Here is an 11,404-nt window from a genome sequence, read left to right as displayed (position 1 = left end):
ATGAAACATGGCTAAATTTTTTGTTTATTTGTGCTCTGACAAAACAAATCCCAAAGATTCCACAGCTGAATAGAGCATTGCTATGCCAATTAATTAGTGCTGTAATACTAAATATCAGCATTCTTGAAATGTTGCTTTTTTTAATCAAATCTGTGGAACAGAACAGTTATATAAAGAATCTGTTGCTTTCTACAGATGTTCAAGGTTCAGTATTATTTCTTGTGAAAATAAAAATTCTAACTGTTAACATGTTACAAGTTACTTTAACGTCTATAAACCATAAAAATAAAAGTTTATAAAAAATGTATCAAAAATCATTTAATGCTTTTAAAAGTAAAAAATGTTTTTATTAAAAACAAAATGTCTTTTGGAAACACAAAACAGAAATTTAGATTTGTATCTTAATTTTTAAATAGAGAAAAAGAAATTGTCCTGGGTCTGATTTGATCAAAATATGTTGTTTATACATGATAAAAAAAAACTCACCATCCAGATTAACAAGAACAGCTGAACACCTGCTCTCCGATTTAATCATCTGGCAGCAGCATATACATAAAAACATGCAAATACTACAGTTTCAGTTAATGTTCACATCAAACATCAGGTAAAAATGTGATCGAAATGATTTGAACTTGGTGTTTGTGTGCCAGACATCATAGTTTCTGGAGTTTATTCTGAGCCTCATGTTCTTGTCTGACAGGAATGGAACGCAGTGTGATCTGCTGCTGTTGTAGCTCATTCACCTCAAGCTTCGATGTTTAATGCATGCTGAGACGCTTTTCTGTTCACTATGGTTATAAAGAGTGATTAGACATAGATATAGTTAATTGATCCTGTGAGGGAAATTGTTGAAAAACGTACAGTACAGACCAAAGGTTTGTACACACCTTCTCATTCAAAGAGTTTTCTTTATTTTCATGACTATGAAAATTGTAGAGTCACACTGAAGGCATCAAAACTATGAATTAACACGTGGAATTATATACATAACAAAAAAGTGTGAAACAACTGAAAATATGTCATATTCTAGGTTCTTCAAAGTAGCCACCTTTTGCTTAGATTACTGCTTTGCACACTCTTGGCATTCTCTTGATGCCTACTTTGAAGAACCTACAATATGACATATTTTCAGTTCACTTTTTTGTTATGTATATAATTCCACATGTGTTAATTCATAGTTTTGATGCCTTCAGTGTGACTCTACAATTTTCATAGTCATGAAAATAAAGAAAACTCTTTGAATGAGCAGGTGTGTCCAAACTTTTGGTCTGTACTGTATATATAATATATATAAACTTTTGGTCTGTACTGTATATATAATATATATAAACCTTTGGTCTGTACTGTATATATAATATATATATATATATACAGTACAGACCAAAAGTTTGACACACAAGGTGTGTCCAAACTTTTGGTCTGTATTGTATATGAAACTATTACACTAGGTATATATAATACTATATCCTTTCAGCAGCTTGAACCAATCTGGCTATTTTCCTCTGACCTCTAATAGCAGTAAGACGTTTTCACCCACAAAACTCTCACATTTACTGAATTTTTTTATTTACTCCAGACTGATTAAAATCTAGAAATCAGTTTTGAAATACTTAAGCCACTGTTAAAGTCTCTGTTTTCCCAGTGTGATGTTTGATGTGAATATTACCTGAAGCTATTTAACTGTATGTAAATGATTTTCTTTTTTTTTCTTCGTTTAATGTTTTTAATACATTCATTCCAATAAGAGTTAGGGAAGAGAAAGTGGAATAGATTTATTTTTTGTTATATACAATAGAATACAAAGCTTCTGGCATTAATCAGGAATAAGGTGACCTTCTGTAGATTGTACACTGTGCCTTTCCTTAAATACAATCAAATCAACACAACTAACAATTTGAGGCATTAACTAAATTCTCAACTCGCTTTCTATTCAGTCCAGAGCTCAGATTACTCTCTGTCTGAGATTTTTGTTTATATTCCCTCCCACCTCCTAAAAGCATGGCAGTGGGTGGATTAGCTACGATAAATTACCCCCAGGTGTAAAGGAGTGTGTACATTTGTGTGCCTTATGACCTGAGAAGGATTATCACCTCATCCAAGGTGTATCCCTTCCTCACACCCAGTGTTAGGCTCTGGGTTCACTGTGATCCTGACCAGAATAAAGTGGTGACTGATTTGTTTAGTACAAAAGAAATTATCCATTCATTGAATCTGACAGCTGGAAATAATTTGACAATACAGCAGTGTCATTGACCACACACTAAAAATTTGCCAGGTTGCGTGCAAAATCTTGTTTCTCTACTCCAACTGCCAGGGTTTGTTAGGGCTAAATAAAGCCTCCTCCCTCTCTCACTTGCTGAAGAAACAGTAAAGGAGTGTTGTCAATTAAAATTCATGAGGCTCAAGGTTTATGAAAAGAACAAATATGTGGCTTTTAACACATTAGTGTGGTTTTAATTGCATGGTTTCCTTTTCCTCTTACTGTTTCTGTAGTTTCAAAGCCACCAGATTGCACTGGTAAACGCAAATCTATCAAGTATTCAAAGTATTCAGAAATAAAAGCAATGTTACTTATTACTTAAAAGTTTTCAATAAAACATATCAACCCTACCAATAAATATCACGATTTTAAACTTCCAACCCCTAGCCTGCTTTCAAGTACAAGAAAATATAGGTAACACGATTATTCAAGAAACTGCAAACTGCATTATGGAGCTCCAGTGGTGAACTAGATGACTACATAAGATCTAGTGGAGTCACTGGCGAGTTTCTATTAGTAGAGATGTAAACTATCAAATATTAATGTTAAAAAATACCATGCATTCAAAGATAACTTCAATAATCTCTACACTGCAGTGTCAACACACCAACACACAAAAACAATATGTTTTTGCACATTTTGGCTTGAACGACAGTGCAGCACGAGAGAAAGTGGGAGTGAAACTGAATGCGCGCGCCAGACTGTGTGTGTGTGTGTGTGTGTGTGTGTGTCTCTGTGTGTGTGTGTGTGTGTGTGTGTGTGTGTGCTGAGCCTCAGCATTGCGTGCGAAGAGAGCAGCTTGTCATTCAGAGGAATCCGCCACCTGAAACGCGAGGAAGTCGAGTATAAAACAGTCATCTGCCTGGAGCTCTGCAAACTGATCAAAGTTATTCTCATTGAATAATTGAACAGTTCTTCAAGTCCTTGGAATATAACATTTCTACAATAATTCTGTGAATGAGACTTAAGTTTTTTGGGACCTGGTCTAGTATCTTGGTAAGTATTTTTACCAGATATTAGTGGTTTATATTAAGATGGAATGAGCATTCCATAGACATTACTCAGCGCCAGAGCATTTAGGTCATGTTTACTTGTTGGAGTAAATACAGTATACTGTATGTATCGTGACTGAATGGTAATATGCCATTTGGAACTAATTTAAATATGGATTTTGTAGATTTTATAGGCAAATTTACAGCTTGACTAACACGACTGACTAAAACTATTGGATATATTTAAGTTTATTGTGTTTTTAAACGTGAAAATGTGAATTATTTTTTTCTGATTTGTTAAAATGAACTTTTAGGAGATGAAAACTTTTGGATGTCATTCTAGCACCTTTTCCCTAGAGTGAGTGCGAGATGATACCCCCGGGAGACTGCATGTATGCTGGGCGAAAACGGAGAAAACCCATACAAAAGCAGTTAAGTGTCATTTTATTGCATTTTTGAATATTGTATTAACACTGTATTTGACGCAAATCTTGTTCAACCTTGTGCATTGTGCTGCTTTGTCCTATACATGTGTTACTGTCAGTTACAGTAGATAGTGCTCAAGTAGTAGTATTGTTAGTGGATTAGTGTGGGCCTAATGTGTAAATGTGTGTGCCGTATGCCCTGAGATGGATAATCATATCATCCAAGGTGTATCTCTCCCTCACAGTCAATGTTAGGCTCTGGGTTCACTGTAATCTTGACCATAAAGTGGTGACTGATTTGTTTGGTACATATAAAATTATAAACATGAATTATTCATATAAAATTATAGTGCTCAAGTCTGTATTTCAGTGGTCCTAATGAGGGTGAGAACTGCTTTGTTAATCATTTCTGTCTAATTTGTCGAAGAAATACCCAGTGATACACGAGTGTCTCGACATCCTGAAATTGTCATTAGGATCATATGCTCATCTGTTGCACCGGAAGCCTGTGAAACACCAGTTGAAAGCCACTACACATTTTGTCCAAATCATAAAAATATTTTTTAATATATAGACATTTACAATTTACTGTAAAATCAGTGTCATCACCTATCCTAGTGGTTACATGGCTTTACATCAGTTGACTGTATAGTATTTTGTTCTGTTTAGCAGAAAGACTGCACCTGCGAGTGAGAAGTCCAATCCATCAAAACGGCACCGAGACCGGCTGAATGCAGAGCTAGACCGGCTGGCCAGTCTGCTGCCTTTCCCACCAGAGATCATCTCCAAGCTGGACAAGCTTTCCGTGCTGCGTCTCAGTGTCAGTTATCTTCGTGTCAAGAGCTTCTTCCATGGTAAAATACCTGCTTTTATAGGTGGAAAAATCTTGTTTAGACATTTGCTGCATGTGACTCACATTGAATATGGGGAAATCCATATTTGTCACTCAAGTATGAAAGAAAACACATCATTTGTAAAGCTTTCCCATTACATGCATGCGATAGGATTGTAACTGCAGTATGTATTTTATGTTCTATCATTATTTAAACCGAATTTCTTATTTATGTATTGTTTTAACAACTTCCACAAAACAGTATTAAATATTTTATTTCATTTTAATCACTTCTTTTCTAATATAAAGAACATATATAATTAATTTAAAACAAACTAAAGTAAAATTTTCCACTTCCAGTGTGGTCTTTTCTTGTTTAATATTAATCACAAAATCCATGAAATTATATACCAAACTTGCTGCTGTACAACACAAAAGATATTTTAGAGTGCTTCCAAGTTTTTATTGATTCTGCCATCTTTGCCAGGGAATTTATGTTTTCAGTGCATTAACAAAGTTTTCAGACATTTATTGGCAGTAGGAAATAGGCAAACATTACTATTGCTTATTCCCTATTCCTGTAGATATGACAAGATAAAGTATTAGAACATTAAGACTATATCTTGTCCTATCTACACCATCTATTGTTGGTGCTGAGAAACTCTCCTTTTAATGTTGTGACTGACATGTTATATATACTTTTTAGGTCTAAATATTTTTGGATAATTTTCTATTAATTTATACATGTTATTTGGCATTTATTGTTAATGTCAATTAGCATCAGACTGAAATCTGTAATAGCCTAAATCAAATAATTTAAACTTGGTGCTGCTAGTAACCTAGTCAGGTTTTCAGGGTTCCAATACAGTGTCAATCACTTTTGGCCAATAATTTTAAATCAAATGGTTTAAGATTATTAATAATGTCCATCATATTCTACTTATCACTAAACTTCTTATAAAAGGAAGTTATAGACAAATAAAAAAGTGAGATAAAGTGAGGGGGAGCAGGAAATAGCAGCCACAAGCATTAGAAGAATGTGATTTCAAAGGAACACACAGTATATAAAAAGGTTTATGCTATGTTTATTTTATTTAATTCTTATACAAATACTGGCGGGTACATTTTGGGTACACGGCAAAAAACTTAGGACATTTGTTTACAAATTGAACTTTTGCCAGGATAAATACTGCATACTACACCCCTATGAATATTATGTGAATATATTATTAGTTATGTACTGTAGCTAATATATTTGATGTAAACTCTTAATGCACATTGTTAGGTTTGGGTAAAATTAGGGTATTTAGGGGATTCTAAGAAAGAATAAATGATCCCGATATTTGTCAGCAGTAACTAGAATTGGGACTGGTGGTAAAAAACAAAATCTCCTATTGATTTCAAAGCTTTTAATGATTTCTGGATTATACTTTATCATGACAATATGTCACAGAATTTAACACACTTGTCAGTGTTCTGTATTTAATTCATGAATTATGAATGAATTAATTATTACTTTAATTAGTAGGGTCATGTAAAGGAAATGTGTATATACCGACATGTAGTTGAGATAAAGAAACAGGAATACTGAAATGGACATTTAAAGATTGGAGAAAAAAACAGGTGATGCTTTTTCAGGCTTCATCTGTCCAGTTTTAATGAGATTGTGGCCAATGAGGCATTAAGATACCTGTTCTGGCTTACAGGAGTGTAAACCTACATGTCTGTTTTTGTTATCCCTCCACATGTTTAGGATGTTGTACATTTTGTGCAACTTTCAAACTTCCTTTAAGTTTTCTGACCTCTCTAATCAACATGGCTTATGCACTAGACTGTTGTTTCCAAGAGATTAGCAGTTGCTCAAATACCCAAACTAGACCAACTGGCACAAACAACCATGCAATGGTCAAAGTGACTGAAATCACATTTTTCCCAATTTGATCTTAATATTAACACTGTCTTGGTCTGTATTTCCTTGTTTATATGCATTACCACTGAAATGATTGGCTAATTGGATGATTTTTAAAAAATTGTTTAGGGTTCAGATTTTCCTGTTAAAGTGGTCAATGAGTGTATATGGTGGTAATATCAATATATAATATTATAATTTTTTTTATTGGTAATGCGGTGTTTAATAGTGTTTCACACCAGTTTTAACCATTACACAAGCCATGCAAAAAGATCTATGAATTTTCTTTAAGAAAAATTGGAATAATAACAGTAACAGTATGGTCTAGTGGTTAGGATGCGGCGCTCTCACCACTGCGGCCCGGGTTCGATCCCCGGTCAGGGAACCGACCCCAGCCATTAGGGTTGCACAAGCCAGTGCACTATTAGTGCCGGTCCCAAGCCCGGATAAATGGGGAGGGTTTTGTTAGGAAGGGCATCCAGCGTAAAAACGTGACAAATCGAACATGCGGATCATGAACACGGATGATCCGCTGTGGCGACCCCTAATGGGAGAAGTCGAAAGAAAGTTTAACAGTAATTTTTGTAAATATTTAATTTTCAGTATGCATTAGTTAATTTTCATATCCTGTTTTAATACAATAATCGGTTTTTACTGACATTTATTTCGGGAACACTGGGCTTGAGGTGGGAATTAACTCTGGATAGGCTGCCAGTCCACCGGAGGGCACCATATTAATGTTTCTGTATTATTACTTCACATGGTTTTCTTTGATTTCAAGAGACTTGATATTATTTGCAAAGACATTAGAACAAACAAGAATCTAAATATTTAAAATTTTATTTACCCAAAAACAATTTTTTCTTCCGAACTGGTAGCCTGTAAAATGATGTGTTCCAAAGGTCTGGTTCTAGCAAGATGCTGAAGCATCGTGTACGAGTAATTAAAAAATGCTACATTCTTTTACAAATCTCTTTTTTTATTGCAATTAACAATACAAAATATTTAGAATCTTTTAAAACAAGTAATACTATCAACATTTTTTAAGCACAATTTTTGTCATTGTTTGCAAATAGGTACTTTTGGTATTTTTAGATTAGAACCTTTAGCTGAAAAGTCCCATTTGATAAAAGAATGAATAAATGAATGAATGAATGAACTAAAACATTTTTTACCCATTTGTTAACCTCTTATTCATAAATGGCAAGTTGAATGAATTGTGAATTTTCTGCCTGAGGCATAGAATCAATGACTTACTATATGCAGAATTAATTAAATTTGATGCCTTTCTTTGTGATATGGCCCCAAATGTGATGTTTCAAAGCTGATTTGATGTTGGAGGATTATTGTGCTTATTGTGCAGCTGTCAATGTCTGACCATTGTAATATTTGCATGCAGATGAGACACTGTTTGTAAAGCGTCTGAAGCAACCTAACATTCAGAAAGTATTCAAGCCCCTTAAAGTTTCTCTCAGTTTATTGCATTGCTTTAAATAGATGAAACAGTTTGTTTTTTAGGTTTTTTAATAGAACATGTTTTCTATGATGTTTAGGTACATGTGGTTTCCACTAATCAACCTTATTGATTAACTTGATTGAGTCAGAGCAAAAATTATCAGTATGTAGGTCTGTATATGCAAGAATTCCATTGGGTCACAGATGGGAAACAAGACACTGCTCATAAACTGCCATTATTAGGGTAAAGCGTAGTAGAGGCAGCATGACACAGTGGGGATGTTGAATACAGCAGGGACTGGAAGGCGGAACGGACAAAAACATTGAACATTTATTAAACTTCATGAAAACCTATAGTTTATAGTGCATTTGTAATTAATTTACTAAATTTTAGACTAAGGGTGTAAATAAAACAATAAATGTAACAAAAACACTAGAAATGATAGAGAAATTTAAGAGATTTGAAAGCTTTCTAATGCAATGTATAAAAAAAATGAATGCTTCCCAGACAGGGAGAGTAAGCATGAGATTTGTGTGGGGTCCTTTATATATTTCTCCTTTCTTTCTTTTGTCTGTTCTGTCTCCACAGTAACCTTTGCACTCATTCACTGTAACACTAATTTAAGGACACAAATAGCAGAGGCCATGGATATGACTAAGCTAGCCTATTATGTTAGACCATAATAACACAACTCACATTGAAGGGGCCTGTTTGAAGTTTCATTACCCTCCATTAGAATAAAAATGCAGCCAGTCTATGGTTGGCACCACTCAAAGGACACATTCATGAAGATGCATCTTCTCTTCTAGCTGGTCACCAGATCTCCATGTTAGCCAGTCCTTCGCACGCAATGTTTTTACTTTGGGTCCCAGACTTCAGTGTGGTCTAAATATATAAAGGCCTTTTTTCTTGTTAAATAATAAAGTGGAGCCACATTGGTGTACCACATTTGAATAATATGTGCATTGTTTTATTTACGTATTTGATCTCATTTGAAATAGTATTTCAACACATAAGAAATTATAGGCTCATTATTTTTTATTAATTTTAAATCATGCATTCACCGTGTGGAACTGTTAGAAAGCTTTATAAGGTTTGCTGAGGAAATTACTGTGAAGTGGATCCATGTCACGATACACTTCCTTGTTCCTTGTTTAGTTTTTTTGCTTACCTCATAATGCCTGTAAAAATGGGAAATATTTCTCTCCAGATTGGTGTGGTGTTAATATAAACATTTTCAACATAGTTTTCTACCACTTTTTTTTTGGTTTTTATAATTAATTTTTTTACAACTGGCCAATGATGCTTGTGTCCGGTCATTTTGTAGAACAGGCTCTTCAAAATCAATAGTGCGTTTCTCCATTATCATCTTGAATTCTTGAACACACTATAAGGTACAATCGGAGAAACCAATGTTTTGTAAATACGATTTCCTGCTGTTAACATTGAAAAAAATGACTCCCACACCACTATAGACTATACCATAATAGACAGGATTTGCAATAGACAGTTTGAATGCATCTCTGGGATGTTTATAACATATACAATATATGTAATCATTTATATACTGGTTTTATTTAATTTGTACTCTGTGGTAATATAAAGGCAATAGATATTTTATTTCTGTAAATAGAGCTGCATATTATTGTTCAACATAGATAACTATATTTATTGAAGCACTTGAAAGGAGTTCAAATCTTAACACCACAAACCTCCACTTCTGGGCTCATAATCTAGGTCCTTAACCCTCAATTGCTCAGTTGTATAAAAAGATAACTGTAAATCGCTCTGGGTAATGATGTCTGCCAAATGCCGTAAATGTAAATGGTGGTTAACCCCATACCACATGTCTATGACTATATACACTTACAGGCATCTTTAATAAAAAATCATCTACCTACTACTGTGCAACACAAGGTTTGATAAATGTAGAGATTATTCAATTAATATATTTTTTACCAAATTAATTAATTCATCACGTCAATAACAATTCAATGTTCATATTTTTACCTTTTTCACAAAAATATAATTTAAATAGGGGATTTTGCAGATTGTATATTATTATATAGTAACCAACATGTATTGTTGTTTTTTTTGTTGTTGTTGTTGTTATTGTTGTTGTTGTTAGAGTTCAACAGAATGTGTACCAAAATTATTTAACCATCTGTAGTCACCATGGTGTTACATGCATTGTGAGGCTTTTGAATTTGCTGTGGTTGGAGTGTTTGGATTAAATTAAGAGATTTAACTCTGCCAGATGTGACATTAGCCTCTTTGCTCACACGCAACTCTCTCAGATTTCTTCTTCCACCTTGTATTTCCCTTGAACTTTAACTATGAATACAAACAGAAATAGCTCATTAGAAAGCTACTATCAGTGTTTCCTATCGTTCATCCCGCTTTGGTGGATAAACATAAGGTATTTAAAACATACTATGAATATCTTTGGTTGTGTGGCAGTCAAACTCCTTTTGATTGAGAGACATCACTGAGAACAGGGAATTAATGAGCTGCATTAGTAGGCTTGGAAAAAGTTGTGCTTTGTCTCTTTAAGAGGGAGAGAGAGAGAGAGAGAGAGAGAGAGAGAGAGAGAGAGAGAGAGAGAGAGAGAGAGAGAGAGAGAGAGAGAGAGAGAGAGTGTGTGTATGTGTAGTATTAGTGGTGAAAGAAGGGGGGGATTGCGTGACTGGAGCTGACTAGAAGCTGACCTCAGAGAAGTGGTTATGAAAACGATCTGACAAATCATGCACAGGAGACCAGCACTGCGAAAATGGCAGAGTACTTCCTCTTCCACACACACACACACACACACACACACACACACACACACACACACACACACACACGCACAAACACACACACACAGTGTCTAATGAGGATCAGAAAAAAACAGCTTTATTTTGTAAGTTTCCAAATATAGAGAATAAAAATAAACAAGATGCAAAAGCGCATATGACATTAAGATAATAACAAAGCAAAGTAAGAGGAGATTAAGTTTTAGTATTTTATATTGGTTTTCATAAGGCCAAGAAATAAAAACTGACAGACTTTTGCAGACCATGTCTCACATATAATTTAGTCAGGTGAAAGATATTATAAGCCCTTTATGAGCGATTAATGTAATAAATGTTCAGCAGCCAGTTCCTCTTTGGGAACGCTTCTGCACTGTCACAATCGGAATCACGTGTGTAATCAGTCCAATGGAAAGCGTGGCATCACTGCAGGGTGACGTCTTGGCTAGGAAGCTCTAAAAGGCACATGGAGTCAAACTGGCACTAGCTTCTGTTTGTTCATGAAGCGCTCTATGTGTGTATGTGTAAGGTATGTATGTATGGTGTGTATGTATGGTAAGTGGTAAATGTCCAGAAAAAATATAAAACTAAAGTGACTAAGAAACTAAGCATTCCCTTCGTTCATGTGTTCCTCGCTTGTCTGGGAGCAGACTCTTTGAGGAGAGCTCCTGCTTCTCATGGTTCTGGCCCCATTTTCGCTTAGGCAAAGCGGTGTCTAAGGACCTGTGGCTCACAGCC

General features: G+C 34.7%; 1 protein-coding gene across 6 annotated transcripts in view; it reads left to right on the top strand.

The window, feature by feature from the left end:
* Positions 1-3,028: 3,028 nt before the first annotated feature.
* LOC124403845 overlaps positions 3,029-11,404 on the top strand; it is a 30,834-nt gene continuing 22,458 nt past the window's right edge. The window contains exons 1-3 of one of the 6 annotated variants that reach the window (XM_046877645.1): positions 3,029-3,256; positions 3,610-3,683; positions 4,350-4,531. In XM_046877645.1, coding sequence (XP_046733601.1) covers positions 3,218-3,256; positions 3,610-3,683; positions 4,350-4,531 — 295 coding nt within the window. In that variant the 5' untranslated portion in view covers positions 3,029-3,217. Of the gene's footprint in view, positions 3,257-3,566; positions 3,684-4,346; positions 4,532-11,404 lie in introns of all 6 variants that reach the window. The other 5 variants (XM_046877644.1, XM_046877649.1, XM_046877648.1 and 2 more) reach the window with 5 other exon arrangements.

The sequence above is a fragment of the Silurus meridionalis genome, chromosome 21 (genome assembly GCF_014805685.1).
Source record: "Silurus meridionalis isolate SWU-2019-XX chromosome 21, ASM1480568v1, whole genome shotgun sequence".
NCBI lineage: Eukaryota > Metazoa > Chordata > Actinopteri > Siluriformes > Siluridae > Silurus > Silurus meridionalis.
The sequence above is the reverse complement of the archived record's forward strand: the minus strand, read 5'-3'. Positions and strand labels throughout refer to the sequence as shown.